Raw genomic sequence first — 18,786 nt, forward strand, 5'->3', positions numbered from 1 at the left:
ACTAATATACAGTTAATGATGACACAGAACTTTTAATTTCTATAGACTTAGTGGCATGCTGTATGCTTCTAAATTGTGGTTAGTCTAATAAATTCAACAGCTGATACAGGGGTGAATTCATAGTCAGTAATCATCAACTATGGTTACCTCCAGTGATCAGTATGCCACTCACTGATTTCCTTGAATAAATGAGTCAGTGGTCTGACAGAAGTTGTAAAGTTCTTTACGGTAGGGACACTAAAATTATTAGCTAAATCTTAGTGTTTCCCACTCAGATATGGGACAGATGTATAAGTGTGTTGCATCATATAATATCATATAATTTAATCCCTTAATGGCACTATCTGAAACAAATGCAGCCAAAGAGTGTAGTTTTGACAGGTTCCAAGTACAAACACTGAACAAAGCTAAACAGGCAAATTTCTTTCATCTCAGAACATGTAATAGGCTAACATGCAATTGCATCCACAGGTAACACAAATGTTATGTACAGAAATATTAATTGCAGTTGCACTGCTCTTTGGAATGTCTCGGATTTCATCAGAGTCTTAAGGGCTTAGTGCCTGAAGTAATGAAGCTAATATTATAGTAGATTTAGCTCATGAAATCAATAAAAACTTTGAGAAAATTGCAACTGAGGCCAGATGAAAATACAGGAAACAATATACACTACAAAATAAGTTATAAGTAAATTTATTAGTCATGTTAAAAAGCCATAAACTGGTAAGGCATGGTCCGGAACAATTTCATTGTGCCTAAACAGAGTTCTGGCAATAAAAACTTTGACAAAATTCCAGCTGACACCAGATGAAAATATAGGAATCAACATACGTTACAAAATAACTTATAAGTAAATGTTATTAGTCTTGCTAAAAAAATTGCCAAACCTCTGGATTCTAGAGTTGCATATAGGGTGGTGGGTGGGGAAGTAAGTGTCTATTGGAAACTGCTAATATTTCCCAAAATAAGTCGTTTATTTTATTGAAAGAAGATTTATTATGCACAGCAGAATGGTACAAATTATTTTTACAGTGCAAATTCTACACAGGAATGTTGATTTTCCAGTAGTTTCTCCATTTATTTGGGAATGTTCTCAATTGACATCAACATGATTTCCTGTGGTACTTGGGTGAGAACACACCAGATGGAAGCTTCCAAATCTTCCAGCATATGTGATTTTTTGGTCTGATATACTTTTTCTTTCGTCCAGCCTCACAAGAAGAAGTTGAATCACGTGAGATAAGAGCTCCATGCTGGCTACTTGTGAGGACTGTGGTGATCCAATGTATGTCCTGGAAAATGATTTTCAAGCAATTTCCTTCCACTGACTGCAAAAGATGGTAGGACAGCATCCTACACTAACATGAGGTCATTGATATTGTTGTGCATGGAACAACTGGCCAAACCTGGTTTTCCAGCACAGCTAGGTACAGGTGTGACTCCATTGTGTTGTGAAGAAGGGACAGACTGATAAGTTCTTTTGCTCTCATACCAAGTCAACCAAACTACACTGGTCCCATAAGATGATGCATTTTATCAACAGTGGCATGATGATATCTTTCACTCAGTAATGGGAATTACGGGAGGTTTCAAATCTTCCCCATGAAACACAACTTTATCACTCCAGATTATGTTTGAAAACAACTTGGGAAAGTGTCTAAACCAGCTAGCATGATTTCTCCATATTCCATCCAACTGTCACAGTTTTCTGCAAACAATAATGTGACTTCCACAAATAAAATTCTAACTCCTTTTCAGTGACATTTTGGATTGTCTATTGTGTTATCAATTGTACATTTTCCTCTAACATGGATGTCCTGGGATGGCAACATCTAGCAACATCCACGAAAGATCTCATAGTCATCAGTTTTGTATGGCAATTCCTCATGGTCCTTAGATGCAAAATAGTGTGAGGCCCATGCACAGCTCCTCACTCTTCTTGTACCACTGTCACAGAGTACCATATTTCATATCGGGAGTCCACCTGAGTCCATTCATACACTGACAGACATTTGCCCATGAATGTCAATTTCTACCACTGCAGAGAAAGAGACACAATTGTTTTTAAACAATGTACTAATTTTTTTTAATGCTACTACGTATTTACATCAGGCACCTACTTCCTGTCCAGCCAGTATATTCTCAGCTAAAGTATCTCAGACACAATTATTTCACACATGTTGTTGTTGTTGTGATCTTCAGTCCTGAGACTGGTTTGATGCAGCTCTCCATGCTACCCTATCCTGTGCAAACTTCTTCATCTCCCAGTACTTACTGCAACCTGCATCCTTCTGAATCTGCTTAGTGTATTCATCTCTTGGTCTCCCTCTACGATTTTTACCCTCCACGCTGCCCTCCAATGCTAAATTTGTGATATCTTGATGCCTCAGAACATGTCCTACTAACCGGTCCCTTCTTTTTGTCAACTTGTGCCACAAACTCCTCTTCTCCCCAATTCTATTCAATACTTCATCATTAGTTATGTGATCTACCCATCTAATCTTCAGCATTCTTCTGTAGCACCACATTTCAAAAGCTTCTATTCTCTTCTTGTCCAAACTATTTATCGTCCATGTTTAACTTCCATACATGGCTATACTCCATACAAATACTTTCAGAAACGACTTCCTGCCACTTAAATCTATACTCAATGTTAACAAATTTCTCTTCTTCAGAAACGCTTTCCTTGCCATTGCCAGTCTACATTTTATATATTCTCTACTTCGACCATCATCAGTTATTTTGCTCCCCAAATAGCAAAACTCCTTTACTACTTTAAGTGTATCATTTCCTAATCTAATTCCCTCAGCATCACCCGACTTAATTCGACATTCCATTATCCTTGTTTTGCTTTTGTTGATGTTCATCTTATATCCTCCTTTCAAGACACTGTCCATTCCGTTCAACTGCTCTTCCAAGTCCTTTGCTGTCTCTGATAAAATTACAATGTCATCAGTGAACCTCAAAGTTTTTATTTCTTCTCCATGGATTTTAATACCTATTCCAGATTTTTCTTTTGTTTCCTTTACTGCTTGCTGAATATACAGATTGAATAACACCGGGGAGGGGCTACAACTCTGTCTCACTCCCTTTCCAATCACTGCTTCCCTTTCATGCCCCTCGACTCTCATAACTGCCATCTGGTTTCTGTACAAATTGTAAATAGCCTTTCACTCCCTTTATTTTACCCCTATCACCTTTGGAATTTGAAAGAGAGTACTCCAGTCAACATTGTCAAAAGCTTTCTCTAAGTCTACAAATGCTAGAAACATAGGTTTGCCTTTCCTTAATCTTTCTTCTAAGATAAGTCGTAAGGTCAGTATTGCCTCACGTGTTCCAATATTTCTACGGAATCCAAACTGATCTTCCCCGAGGTCGGCTTCTACCAGTTTTTCCATTCATCTGTAAAGAATTCGTGTTAGTATTTTGCAGCTGTGACTTATTAAACTGATAGTTCGGTAATTTTCACATCTGTCAACACCTGCTTTCTATGGGATTGGAATCATTATATTCTTCTTGAAGTCTGAGGGTATTTCACCTGTCTCATACATCTTGCTCACCAGATGGTAGAGTTTTGTCAGGACTGGCTCTCCCAAGGCCGTCAGTAGTTCTAATGGAATGTTGTCTACTCCTGGGCCTTGTTTCAACTCAGGTCTTTCAGTGCTCTGTCAAACTCTTCACGCAGTATCGTATCTCCCATTTCATCTTCATCTACATCCTCTTCCATTTCCATAATATTGTCCTCAAGTACATCGCCCTTGTATAGACCCTCTATATACTCCTTCCACCTTTCTGCTTTCCCTTCTTTGCTCAGAACTGGGTTTCAATCTGAGCTCTTGACATTTATACAAGTGGTTCTCTTTTCTCCAAAGGTCTCTTCAATTTTCCTGTAGGCAGTATCTATCTTACCCCTAGTGAGATAAGCCTCTGCATCCTTACATTTGTCCTCTAGCCATCCCTGCTTAGCCATTTTGCACTTCCTGTCAATCTCATTTTTGAGATGTTTGTATTCCTTTTTGCCTGCTTTATTTACTGCATTTTTATATTTTCTCCTTTCATCAATTAAATTCAATATTTCTTCTGTTACCCAAGGATTTCTACTAGCCCTCGTCTTTCCACCTACTTGATCCTCTGCTGCCTTCACTACTTCATCCCTCAGAGCTACCCATTCTTCTTCTACTGTACTTCTTTCCCCCATTCCTGTCAATTGTTCCCTTATGCTCTCCCTGAAACTCTGTACAACCTCTGGTTTAGTCAGTTTATCCAGGTCCCATCTCCTTAAATTCCCACCTTTTTGCAGTTTCTTTAGTTTTAATCTACAGTTCATAACCAATAGATTGTGGTCAGAGTTCACATCTGCCCCTGGAAATGTCTTAAAATTTAAAACCTGGTTCCTAAATATCTGTCTTACCATTGTATAATCTATCTGATACCTTCTAGTATCTCCGCGATTCTTCCATGTATACAACCTTCTTTCATGATTCTTGAACCAAGTGTTAGCTATGATTAAGTTATTCTCTGTGCAAAACTCTACCACATGGCTTCCTCTTTCGTTTCTTAGCTCCAATCCTTATTCACCTACTATGTTTCCTTCTCTCCCTTTTCCTACTCTCAAATTCCAGTCACCCATGACTATTAAATTTTTGTCTCCCTTCACTACCTGAATAATTTCTTTTATCTCATCATACATTTCATCAATTTCTTCATCATCTGCAGAGCTAGTTGGCATATAAACTTGTACTACTGTAGTAGGGGTGGGCTTCATGTCTATCTTGGCCACAATAATGCCAAAAGTCTTGTTCCTCCTGCCACTGAACTTCACTAATTCCCACTATATCTAGCTTTAACGTATCCATTTCCCTTTTTAAATTTTCTAACCTACCTGCCCGATTAAGGGATCTGACATTCCATGCTCCGATCTGTAGAACTACAGTTTTCTTTTTCCTGAGGTAGGATTACATTAGGCTTCAAATGAGAGCAACATTTTTTTCCAATGATTGATATGACTTTCAGTATGATATGCTTATTACCTAAACTAGACTTGTCAACTAGTAAAGAAAACAAGAAATTGGAAGAATGTAATTTTAACAAAGAAAATTATTATATAAAAGGAAGACATTTGTAAAAAGGTCAATTTTTCTTCACTGGTCCATATTATAGCAAATGCAGTGGAATGAGTTTAATAGCAACACTGTTATGTGTTATAAAAAGTTTTATTTTTCTAAAACACCCTATCAGTTTCCCTCCATAGTTTGTTGCAGATGATGTGTAACGGAGACTGTCATAAATTCATTTTCAAGATTTTTTCTTACACAAACTATGGGTATAAAAACATGTGAAACTGACCCAATTTTTCTTTTCCTCAGCAAACCACTTACATATGGAATAGCACTTGAGCAGCTTGGAGCAAATGTTGTTCACCAGTATGTAGGCCAGGAACCTAGTGGCCGAAATTTCAATGAACTAGTGCTGGATTACAATAGTGAGTACCACACATTAAAGAATAAGGCATTGTGAACTTTGTTTTAAAATGATCCTCTGTTCTGAAGATATTTTGTAAGCAGTGTGGGATGTGATCTTATAATATTCTAAATGAATTATCAAGGAGTTTATTAGGGAATAAATTGATTATTCCTTCCTTCAGGCTGAGTTAGACAATGCCAGGGGAGATCTTGACAAGTTAAGGAGGGAGAAGGGTAAAGAGAGGTGGGAAGTGGCAACAGGAAACAGGAGGAACAGGTCTAGAACTCTGACATTTCGTGGTGGATGAACTAGGATCAGAATACCAGGTCACCAATGTTTTTAAACCTAGTGATGGTCTGGAGCAGGTGACAGAGATTTCACTAAGGAAGACACCGTAGTTGTAGCGGGTGGGCCAGGTAATAGTATTGACAGAGATCCTGGGTACAGTATAGAGTGTGACCTGGCAAAAATTGCATCAGCATCGAAGCATACTAGTATTGAGTTTGTATCTGTTCTTGAGAATGGCTGCTTATGTCGGGTGCAGAGTCACACATTGGTGTGGTTCCTGTTGATTCCCTCAATTGGTGGCCTTCACCTCAACAGGAAAGGGAAGGGTAAAATGGCTGGGAAAATAGCAGGAAAGTTAAAGGGGGGAGGCACTGTCATGAGTGATAAAATACCAGTGGTTATAGGGTTCAGTTAAGACCCTCTTTTAGGATAGAGAGAACAGAAAGAAACCAAGTTTTAAGAGAGGGTAGGATTGAGACAAACCTTCAGTTTGAGGGAAAAAAAACAAAAAAACATAATTCTAGCTTATTACATCAGCACAAACAGCTGACAACAATAAACAGAAATTTAAACTCTACTCAATTCTAACTCAGTCAATGTGAAATGTCAGCTATCTATATTGCATCAAAATATTTGAGGACTGGGAAATAAAATTAAAGAAACTAATTATCTGCATAGATGAATTAGAGTCCTCAAACCCAGCTGACATAATATGCCTCTCTGAACATCATGTGACCACTGGTATAGAAATTTTAAGTGTTACAGGACTTAGGTTAGCATCTCACATTTGTAGAGCAGAAATGGAGAAAGGAGGAGTTGTCATATTAATCAGGAACTGTCATAAACTTAAGAACATAGACATTCATAAATTTTGCCTAGAACAGCATACGCAACATGTGCAACAGAAGTAGAATTTTACAAAAAATCCTTCATAATATTAAGTGTATATCGAGCACCTGCAGGTAACTTTAATGTCTTCATAAACCACCTTGAAGCTGTACTGGTCAATTTAACAACCAAAAACAAATAAATAGTGGTTGCTGGTGACTTCAATATAGATGTCCTTAAAGATTCTCCCCAAACTTATTTGAGTTAGTTAACACTATCATTCAACTTAATTCACATTGTAAAGTTCACAACTAGGGTAGCCAATTGCTCACAAACTGCCATTGATAATATCTTTATAGAAAAGTCCAATGAACAAAATTACATTACAAAACCAATGTTCAATGGCCTCTCAGACCATGACATGCAGTTCCTTCTGTCAAATGTTAATACTGAACAGGATATAAAATCTGTTAAATCTGAACTCAAAAGGGTAATCAATAAGCCAAAAATTGATTATTTTAGGACACTCCTCAGAGACATTCACTGGAGTGATGTTTACAGAACTCATGGCATGAATGCTAATAAAGTGCTTACCTTATTTGAACACTGTTTTCCCCCAAAACTAACCAAGGTTAGAGCAAAGTCTACAAACAGGCCATGGATTACTCAGGGAATAGAAGTATCTCGTAAAACAAAAAGAAAACTGTCTGATGTTGATGCTATAGCACATTACAAGAAATACTGCAAAATATTAAAGACTGTGATACAGACATCGAAGCAAATATATTACAAGGAAAAGATAGTCATATCAGATAAGAAAATAAAGACAATATGAGATATAGTGAAGGAGGAGACCAGTAGAACCAGACATGAAGAGGGGCAAATAGCATTAACAGTAAATGATACATTGGTGACAGATGTGTTATAGTGTTGCAGAACTTTTTAATAAACATTTTATAACTGTTATTGAAAAGATGGGGTAGTCAGGTTCTGCAGATACTGCCATGAGATATCTCAGACCAGACATTTCAAGTAACTTCCATGATATGTATTTGACCCTCACTACCCCAGCAGAAGTAATGTCCATCATCAAATCTTTAAAATCAAAAACATCTAGTGGGTACGATGAAATATCAACAAAGTTAATTAAAGAATGTGATTCTGAGTTAAGTAACACATAAGCTATCTGTGTAACCAGTCGTTTATCAGTGGAATATTTCCTGAATGGTTGAAAATGCTGAAGTTAAGCCACAGTTTAAGAAGGGAGATAAAGAAACAGCATCAAATTTCCATCCAATTTTACTTTTGCCAGCATTCCCAAAATTTTTAGAAAAGGTAGTGTACAATTGGCTACATAACCATCTCATCACAAATAACATACTGTCAAAGTTGCAGTTTGGATTTCTAAAGGGTTCTGGTATTGAGAAGGCTATCTACACTTACAGTGAAAATTCATTAGACAAAAAATTGCAGGCAACTGGTATATTTTGTGATCTGTCAAAGGCATTTGACTGTGTAAATCACATTATCCTTTTAAGTAAATTAGAATATTATGGTGTAACAAGAAATGCTGCAAAATGGTTCAGGTGTTATATCTCTGGCAAGAAACAAAGGGTGTTATTAGGAAAGGGACATGTATTAAGTTATCAGGCATCATCCATCTGGGAACTCATTACATGTAGGGTCCTGCAAGGTTCCATCTTAGGGTCTTTACTTTTTCTTGTGTATATCAATGATCTTTCATCAGTAACATTACCAGATGCCAAGTTTGTTTTGTTTGCCGATGATACAAGCGTTGCAATAAATAGCAAATCAAGTGTAGTCTCAGAAATATTGGCCAACAAAATATTTGTGGGCATTAATCACTGGTTCCTAGTCAATTCTTTGTCACTGAACTTTGAAAAAACACACTACATGCAGTTCAGAACTTGTAAGGGATGTCCTATGAGTATATGCCTAACATATGATGACAAGCAGATAGAAGAAATTCTTGGGATTACAGCTTGAGAACAAATCCAAGTAGGAGGAGCATACCACAGAACTGCTGAAGTGTCTAAACAAATCTCTATTTGCAATGCAAATTCTTTCAGACATAGTAGATATAAAAATGAAAAGGCTGAGATACTATGCTTACTTTCACTCCATAGTGTCATATGAGATTATTTTTTGGGGCAATTCATCATTTTTTCCAGGCACAAAAATGTGCAATAAGAGTTGTATGTGGTGTAAACTCAAGAACATCCTGCAGAGGCCCATTTAGGGAACTAGGGATACTAACTACTGCTTCCCAATACATTTATTCCTTAATGAAATTTGTCATTAAAAATATATCACTTTTTCAAACCAACAGCTGAGTTCATGGAATCAATACTAGAAATAAGAATAATTTTCACAACGATTTAAAGTCACTTACTCTTGTACAAAAAGGTGTGCATAATTCAGGCACACACATTTTCAATAACTTGCCAGCAGCCATAAAAAGCTTACCAACCAATGAAATTCAGTTTGATAGAAGCCTAAAGGATTTATTGGTGGCCAATTCCTCCTACTCCATTGATGAATTTCTCATTAGAACCAACTGATTTTTGTTTGTTTGTGTGTGTGTGTGTGTGTGTGTGTGTGTGTGTGTACCTCATAAATAAATAAATAAAAAATTTTAAATTTTAAATTCAGTACACTAATGCAATCTTAGCAAATGAGTGTTTAAAATGATCCTTTCATATAGTGTTCATTAAAAAAATAATAATAATAATAAATAAATAAAAGAATAAAAGGGGGTGGGGGGTGATCATTCCACTTGGGACCTGTGGAAGGTACATTAGCTTATTTGTTTTAGTTGTAAATATTTGTCATGTATTATTGTTTTTCTGACATGTTATACATCCTGGAGGACCTCCTCACTATGGATCAATTGGAATGAAAGTAAATCTAATCTAATCTAATCTAATCTTCTGTGTTCCTCCAGTGCTCTTGTCAGCATTTATTTACATTGTTCGCATGCTAGTTTTCTCCTTTCAGTCCATCGACATTCATTCATTCATTTTTTGTGTTCTGTGCATACCATCAATGAGGGAAAACCTTCAGGGATGGGAAATGTGAAAGATGTATAAATTAACTAAAGATAAGCAAATTGAAGAATTTTAATTTGTATACTGTAGTAACAGTTAACTATCATTATATTGCTTAATGTTATTTCTGCTCATGAGAGTGGTGGATACAGAAAAACATCAAGGATGGGAAGTAAGGATATCTTGAGCTACCTTTATCTTTTACCATTTTAAAAAATAATCAAGTCGCATGCAAAGTTTAAGGAAGTTTTATTTAAACTGATTATACGCATATACAAGACAATGCCATCTTATGATATAAAAAAGTTACAATTGTGGTTCTCTTCCTTAAATGATGAATTCTGTGCACCTGTTCTTCCTGGCAAATTGGTTAATTACATTGTCAATAGGACAATCAATGTCAAGGTGAGTTTTCAACAGAGCTAAGCCATGAAGTCGATCCCTATGTGCCAGACAGAAACGTACAAAATACGATGATGCGGATGCCCATGCTACATAGGAAAGTACAAGTACGAGGTGCGACAATAAAGTAATGAGACTGATGTGAAAAAAATGTTGCTTAGTGTTGTCTCCTTCAAAGTAGTTCCCTTCTGACTGCACACACTTTTTCCAGAGCTTCTGTCATTGATGGTAACATTTCTGGAACTCATCTTCTGTAATATCCTCCAAGACCCTCGTCACAGCTTTTTGGACATCTCGTGTTTTTTGAAAATGGTGTCCTTTAACCGCCATTTTGACTCTTGGAAATAGAAAAAAGTCACACGGATTGATATCTGGTGAATAAGGTGGCTGTGGTAGTACTGAAATTTGTTTTGAGGTTAAAAATTGCTGTACTGACAGAGTAGAATGGGATGGCGCATTATCGTGATGCAGAATCTAATTATCAGCAATGTTGGCACGAACATGAAGGACTCTTTTACAAAGTATTTCTAAAATTTCTTTGTAGTAATATTGGTTAAATGTTTGTCCAGGAGGCACCCACTCTTTATGAACAATTCCCTGGGAATCAAAGAAGCACACAAGCATACATTTCACTTTTGACTTTGACATGCAAGCTTTTTTTGGTCTGGGTGATCCCTTTGAGCACCACTGTGAACTTTGGTGTTTTGTCTCTGGATCGTACTAAAAAAACCCAACTTTCATCACCAGTGATAACACGGCTCAACAATACTGGATTGATTTCTGTTTGCTCTAACAGATCGGCTGCCACATTTTTCTGTGTTTCTCGCTGTTGTGGTGTGAGATTTTTGGGGACCATTTTTGCACAAATCTTTCTCATACCAAGATCTTCAGTTATTATTAGATGAACCATTTCTCAAATGATGTTCAGTTCTTCTGCAATCATTTTCATGGATAATCTTCAATCAGATTGTATAAGTTCATGCACCCTGGCCAAGTTGACATCTGTCCATGAGGTTGATGGTCGTCCACTGCGGTCTTCATCTTCAACATTCGTTCTGCCTTCACTAAACATTTTATGCCAATGAAAAGCTTGAGCTCCTGACATAATCTCCTCTCCAAACACCCTCTGAAGTTTACCGTTAAGTTGTCGTCACGTTTTCACCCCATTTAATGCAAAACGAAATAGCATACCGTTGTACAATATTATGTGCTTCCATTTTCGTGATGAGAGACACAACACATGTTAACTTATTACAGCACAACTCACAACTGAGCAGTTGCATCGATGTGCCGCTTGGACTAGCAGCTTATAGACCAAGGTCAAAGATATTGCACCTATGCAAGGCTGCAGGGTTGCCACATCTTGCAAAGAAAATCAGTCTCAATACTTTATTGTCGCACCTCGTACTCGATAATTCAATTCAGTTGAGTTGACTGATGAAAGAAATGAACGAATAGTGTGCATGCTGACTGGCAGGGGCAGTGCAGTGCAGATGGCAGTGCACAAGGGCAGGGGGGGGGGGGGGGCACCTTCCATATTGAATTGAATTGAATTGAATTGAATTTTATTTGATCATGTAAGATTACATTGTGTACAGTAAATGTATGTATCCACCACCATCTGAAATTTAATGAATGAAATTAGAAAGAAATATAACACTTTGAAACTGAAGCTGCTGGCTCCTCAGCTGTAGTAAATAGCAAATATTTTTCTGCTATTGACAGCTTAATATTTACTTGATTTTATGTTGGTTTTTTCAAAGAAAGTAATTACATACATCAATATACAGTATAATGAGTCCTGTTTACAGCACATTACTACTTGTAACATAGATTTAAAAGGAACATTTTCAATGTTTCACTATATATATTAAGATAAATTGCAGAAAGGATGACAAATTAAATAATTTCTAATTTTATTTTGAATTTGTAGGAATTCTCTATTTCTTGCTTTATGTTAGATAGGATCTTATTGAACCTTTGTACCAGAGTGAACTCCACTCTGAATTCTAAACAAGGAGGCAAAGCCTACATGAAAATTATTTTTGTGTCTTGCAGAGTGATTGCGATCAAGTGAAACTGATTTTAATTATCAGGACCATTAAGGAGTTATCATATTGGTAAATTTGTGTAAGAATCCTAAGAACCTAGAAAAGGCTTTTGCTTGATGTACAGTTATCTAAAAGCTGGACTACAAGTCAGTCGTCAAAAATATATTTGAGTTTTGTGAGAACTCTTTCAATGTAATTCTGTTATGGTAGCTGTTTAACACTACACACACTTCCCTCTTGATAGCCAAACACATTCCATTCAGCAGCTCTCTGTCTATAGTAGCCCTATGTTTCATTTTACACAATTAGGCAGTAGTATCCACTTTTTTAGAAGTTTCTTTACAGTGACAGTGTACCACAGAGGGTCCCTTCCACCATGTGCTGTTCTGTAGATACATCTATAGGTACATATTTATAAAGGGTGTGGTCAACTACTCTTTTAAATTTGGGCCACTGTTCTCCTACATTCAACCATCCAGAGATAAGTGTTTCAGGTTTTTCGCTAATTAATGACACTACTGCCATTTGTTTAGTTTGCTGAGCATATAAATCTATTTGTTTTAGTTGTCCTTTGTACTTTGGTAATCATTGTTGCTACAACTGCCTCACTGTCACTGAGAGCAGTTTCACTGTGGACATCATCAAAGAGGTCAGGTCTATTTTTAAACTAACATTGTTGCAAGTGTCTGTACAAGTAAATCTAATGCAACTACATTTGTTTGCAAAACTTAAGGATGAAAGGACCTTTTGCACGATGTGTCACTGCCAAGTAACATAGCTTAATGAAACTTGTATCATACATGGAAAGAAATCCTGTAGTATAGTGTAAAAGGTAACTGAAAGAAATACACAATGAGACAAACAGAAATGACACTTTTATTCAAAGACAATACATTTACTGAAGTCAATGTGATTTAGGATGGGCTGCTGAACATTACAAAAGATGGAATATTGTTCTTCGTAGGGTAAGTGATCACCATGGACTTCACTGCATGCTCTGCAGTGTGCTTCCATGCTTACCATAAGGTTGGTAAGAAGTTCTTGTGGTAGGACTTTCCATTCCCCCGCCAGTGTGATTGACAACGGCTGCATGGCCATTGGTGCATGTGGACATGCTGCAGTACATCTCTCCACTGCATCCCACACATGCTCAATGGAATTTAAGCTGGTGAAACGGGCAGGTCACTCCACTTGCCACATATCCTCCTGTTCCAAGAGCTCCTCCAGCAGTGCTGTTTGATATGGTTGCACATTGCCATCCATAAAAATTGGACAGGTGTGACTAGAACTCACCACTGAAGGTTCCATACAAACTTAATTATGGATATAGACAGTTCATTGATCTTGGGAATCAAGAATCTCAGTTCCATACAAACTTAATTATGTATATAGACAGTTCATTAATCTTGGGAATCAAGAATCTCAGTTATTTTTGCCTGTTATTGACATTGATTCTGGCAAAATATTGATATCAGCAATTCCAAGACTTTTGAGACTATTTCAGGTTTGAAATATTTTTGTGCGATAGTTACTAATTAAGAATTTGGATTTTTTCTTTTACTTGTACTTTGAAACCTTGCTTCTTACCAAATTTCATGAGTCTAGATCAATAAGAAGTACCCTATAGTTTTAATGAGTGAATTTGTGATTATCACATATGTATCATAAATGACTGTACCTTTTGATTGCATTGACTTAAATGCTTAACTTTTTTACACCATCAAGGGACTATAAACATTAGTATGTGACAAAATTTCAACTTGATATGTCTACCTGTTCTTGAAAAAAAGACGTCTTAACAGATGGACAGACAGACAATTGAATAACAAATGACTTTTTTTGTGTGATATAATTACAAATTTCAGATTTTTTTCTTTTATTTATGCTGTGAAATTTTGCTTCTTGCCAAAAATTCATGATTCCAGTCAACTGATTTCATTGACTTAGAAGCCTACATTTATTACATTGCCAATAGGCCATAGACCTTAGTATATGACATCAATTTCAACTTGATACATCTACTCATTCTTGAGAAAAATGAATCTTAACAGATGGATGGACAGACAGACAGGTGGATAACAAATGACAATTTTTTCCTGTGGGACACTTACAAATTATAAGTTTTCATATTTTTTCCTTTACTTTTACTGTTAAAACTTGCTTCTTCCTAAATTTCATAATTCTAGGTTAATGGAAGTACTCCATAGGTTTTGATGGTTGAGTTTGTGAGTATTAAAATACATGACAATCTTTTGATTGCATTAACTTAGAAGTTTAAAAGTTTTACATCACCAAGGGACCGTAGGCCTTAGTATATGACATAAATTTTAGCTTGAGTAGCTACCCTTTCCTGATGAAAAGGGGTTTTAACAGACAGACAGACAGACGGACGGACAAACAGACAGTCAGTAATCAAATTACCAAAAAAAAAAATTTCATGTGATATAATTACAGATTAACAATTTTCAGAGTTTTTTCCTTTAGTTGTGCAGTGAAACTCTGCTTCTTGCCAAGATTCATAATGCCAAGTCAGTGGGTGGTAAATTACAAGTTTTAAGGGGAGAGTTTGCAAGTATCAAAATGTGTGACATATACAACCATATCTTTTGATTTCATTGCAGTAGAAGCTTCAGTTTTTTACACTGCCAAGGGACTTTAGTATGTCGCATCAATTTCAACTTGATACACCTATCCATCCCTGAGAAAATGGTTGTTTAATAGTCAGTCAGTCAAACAGACAGACAGACAACTAAGTGATCCAATAGGAGTACTGTTTTTACCGATTGAGCGGTGGAACCCTAAAAAAGAAATCAAGGCTGAATGCATCCCTGAAAAGATACACATGGGGATGGAGAACATTATTATGATCTTGTTGACCACTGAGTCAACTGTGTTCAAATATTTGCAGGTCGGTACGCCTATGCAACATTATACCACCGCACACCACAACAACTGGATCACAGAAACAATCATGTTCAACATGACATATGAGGATATGTCCATAATCAGTGATCAGACTGATCTGTTCTCATCCAAAGAGAGCATGCAACCCCACTCCTTGTTGGTCTTGTCCCTCATTACAAGCAGTACCGCCAATGCACAGATGTGACTGGAACATAACATGCTGGTCACGGAGTAAAGAGACAACCTTCCCGCAGTTTCTGTGCGGCTGTGAAGTGTGAGATGGTGTTCCTTGTGGTCACATTAAATGTGCCTACAATTGCACCCACTGTTTGATGTGGGTCCCTTCTTGCCTGTTGCACAAAGCGATCATCTGCTGCTGTAGCTGTCAGTTGCCAACCACCTCCTCTCCTTTGGGCACTAGTGCCTGTGGTTCAGAATGCTCTCCGTGCTCATAGGACAATGCCACTTATCATTCTTCATCCTTCTTCCTGTTTCCCAATGATTCTTCCCCACATGAAGTCATTCAAAAGCTGTCTCTGGTCTATGTTGTTATGAAGAACAGCAGCACTGCTCACTAATTGACACGCGCTGACTCGTAGCATTTGGGGATATAGTCTTTGCTGAGCTCAAGCCATGCTACATCCAACTTTCAGTGCATGACTGGGAGATCTCTGGCAACATGCTCCTGCACTTTCATTCATTTCCACCAAATAATAGCAAATAAATAAATGATCACAACAAAATAAATGATTATTTGCAATCTTGACTGTTTTATTAAGTTACAAGATACTCTAATCCAAAGAGTTATCCATTCATTCATTATTCTTGCTTCTGTTCAGTTTTATAATCATTGGTTTTAGGGCAAATTAAGACCAAAAGTGCTGTATGAATACATTTATGAGTGTGAAATTTTCCATCTCTACTGTCAGCTTTATACATTTCTCCCCACCATTGTTATCATGACACTGTGATCAAGTCATTCGTTATGATTCTGTGATACAATGCTTTTTTCCATAATCTGTACCTAACTGATCATTATATCTTACAATTAACATTTAGCCATCATAGACAGACCACTGACACATTGATTTAGAATATTTTTGTTAATAATATGCTTCACACAATATTTTACTTTCCTGTTTTAGTCCAACAGGTATTGCAGTTGCAACTCCATTTTCATTGACCATATTAATGTTTTTGGACATTTAATTTGTTTCAGTTTATCAGAGAGCAGAAATGAATGACATAGTTGTTAGTTTTACATGGAAAATAAGAATGTTAAAATAATTATAATTTGAAAAAAATTATTTTATTTCATTTGTTTATGTGATACTAATATGACGGTTGCTTCTTTAGTACATTCTAGTATCACAAATTAAAATGTGCTGTTCGAATAATGTAGGCCAGCCATAAAAAAGTTACATTATTTGTTGTGTAAGTGCAAATGTGGAAGTTTTTCACTGATATACAAGATGAACATTTCTTAGCCAAATCATTAATAATAGTTTTATTTCATGTGCCTTGCCTGAGACATTTTTCACATAAAAATAATACTTATGTAATTCAGTTATTGCTAACAATAAGTGATAAACTGAAGCAGATGTACTACCCAGGAAAGTTAGTGCGGTTTTTGAAAATTGGGTTATTATTCCAAACTAAAAAATTAAATGAGGTGCCTGAAGATGATGTTTTACTAACAAAACTATTCCTGGCCTATAAGCTACAGTCTTGGACAGACCTTGACAAAAGTCTGTTAATAATATGCTCACTGTTGATTTTACGGTTAAATCACTGCAGGTTGTTTGGGCTGTTGCACTACGCCATTCAGTCCTCATTGGGAATTTGACTGTGTACAGTAATACAAAGCTGGACATCAATAACACTAGGTCTATTTCTGAGTATTATCTGATGGAAAATCAACATTAAAGGCTCCACAAACAATATTTAACCAGTTAAGTCTGCATAACATTATTAAAACTGTTTGTAATTGCTTTATGAAGCTCAGCATATCTCCTGCTGGTGACCTGTAAAGTGTCAGTGTTACACGTTTGTGTGTTTTCTGATCCACTACTGTGGCACAGTGTTTAAAGAGCTTTTTAACACAGAATTCACTAACCTGGAGGGGTTGGCACTTGAATTCATTTTTTGCACATACAGTTGCTCTCCCTCTTCTTACAAGTAGTACAGCAGGGCAACAGAAGCTTGTACCCATCAAGGTGAATGTGTTCAATTTTAGTGATTTCCTTGCAATACTCTGACATGCACAACATGTCTGTTGATATTCCATGCATCCCTTCATTTTCTGCTATGTATTTGAGAAGCTTATCTTTTTATTAATGAGACTTCTGGTGGAAGCACTAAATGCATTTTCTTTAATATCCATACCTTTGTCTAAGATGGAGTGTTTTGTAAAATTAGCAGTTGTCACAACTGACACTACATATATTCTGCACCCTTTCTTACGAATAAAGCTACCCTGTACAAGGCTAGGGAACACATCTGAAACCACTGCTTTGGTCATACTGGATGCTTCTGCAATTAGCAATGCAAATAGCTTCTAGCCTCTCACCAGAAGCATCCGAATGCAAACTGTGTTATGTAGGTGTGACCAAGTAAGTGATGATGCATCAGTTACACCCACGTGCGAACATCCCTCTCCCCTGAGCATTTTTTCAAGTTTTGTCTTAACACATTCGACAGAATGTGCCATCCAGGGCATATCATACAGCTCAAAAAGTGACAGTCTTCATGTTAGTGTGAACTGCTTTTCCAGGAATGTTCCTCGAAAACCCTAAATTACAAATGACATCACTGAGCCCTGCACTTGATTTAAAAACACTAGTTACACGGTAATCAGTTACCAAAGAGTTCTGCACCAGTTCTGATATTCTGCTCCCATGACCACTACCCAGAAATAAAATCTTTATGATATCTTTAAAACTTTTCTTGTTAGACTTTGCTTGCATATTATGCCATGTACTGTCAGATTGCTATGGAACTTCTTGGGCTACCTGAAAACTTTTCACTTCAGTCTCCACACATTAAATCTATTGTAGACAACAAGGCTGAAGCAATCAGATTTTTGATATCTTCAGAGCTGTTTCATGCTACAGAAGTGAGGTTACTGCACATTTATGGTGAATTCCCTCTCTAATATCTGAATTCATTCATTTATTCATACACCTAGTTCAAAAATCAGTTCATCAAGGAAAGGTTTCAGATATGTGGAATGAATCAAGTTGTACATTAATAGGTAGGAGCAGCACGTTCTGTAAAGTATAAGCATGAAATTATGACTAATTCTAGTTTACTCATGCTGATGATTATGGAAATTATTTCTAATTTACTTTATACACTTCTGTATGTCTATGTATATGAGGAGAAAATCAACTAAAAAAGCCGCTGCTCCTCCTTTGTACTACTCAGCAGCCATTTCAGTCTAATATATTAAACAAAGTATTTATGTAACTTTACATGCTCAAATGATTTTTTTGGGCACTTTGTTTTGCACAGATGGAATTTTTTTCATTAACAAGGTAACTTCATCCAGAAGCAAACTGTGGTATGCTCTTCTTTAATGCTTGTAAAAGCCATGATAGCAGAGAGGGTGAAAGAAAAAATGTGATTCACTTATATTGTCTTACCTACTTTTTTCAGAGAAGCCTCATAATCCTATGATAAATGCTGGAGCTATTCTTGTGTGTGCATTATTAAAGACACTTGTGAAACCAGAAATGACATTAGCTGAGAAGTTTGATTTCACAATGAACTATTTCAAGGTA

At 36.6% G+C, this 18,786-nt stretch overlaps 1 protein-coding gene across 2 annotated transcripts in view; it reads left to right on the plus strand.

The window, feature by feature from the left end:
* Positions 1–18,786, plus strand: part of LOC124783743 (glutaminase liver isoform, mitochondrial-like) — a 125,091-nt gene that overhangs the window by 53,515 nt on the left and 52,790 nt on the right. For both annotated transcript variants that reach the window (XM_047254045.1, XM_047254046.1), the window contains 2 exons: positions 5,367–5,482; positions 18,662–18,783. In XM_047254045.1, the coding sequence (XP_047110001.1) occupies positions 5,367–5,482; positions 18,662–18,783 (238 nt within the window). The remainder of the gene's footprint in view (positions 1–5,366; positions 5,483–18,661; positions 18,784–18,786) is intronic.

The sequence above is a fragment of the Schistocerca piceifrons genome, chromosome 1, assembly GCF_021461385.2.
Source record: "Schistocerca piceifrons isolate TAMUIC-IGC-003096 chromosome 1, iqSchPice1.1, whole genome shotgun sequence".
NCBI lineage: Eukaryota > Metazoa > Arthropoda > Insecta > Orthoptera > Acrididae > Schistocerca > Schistocerca piceifrons.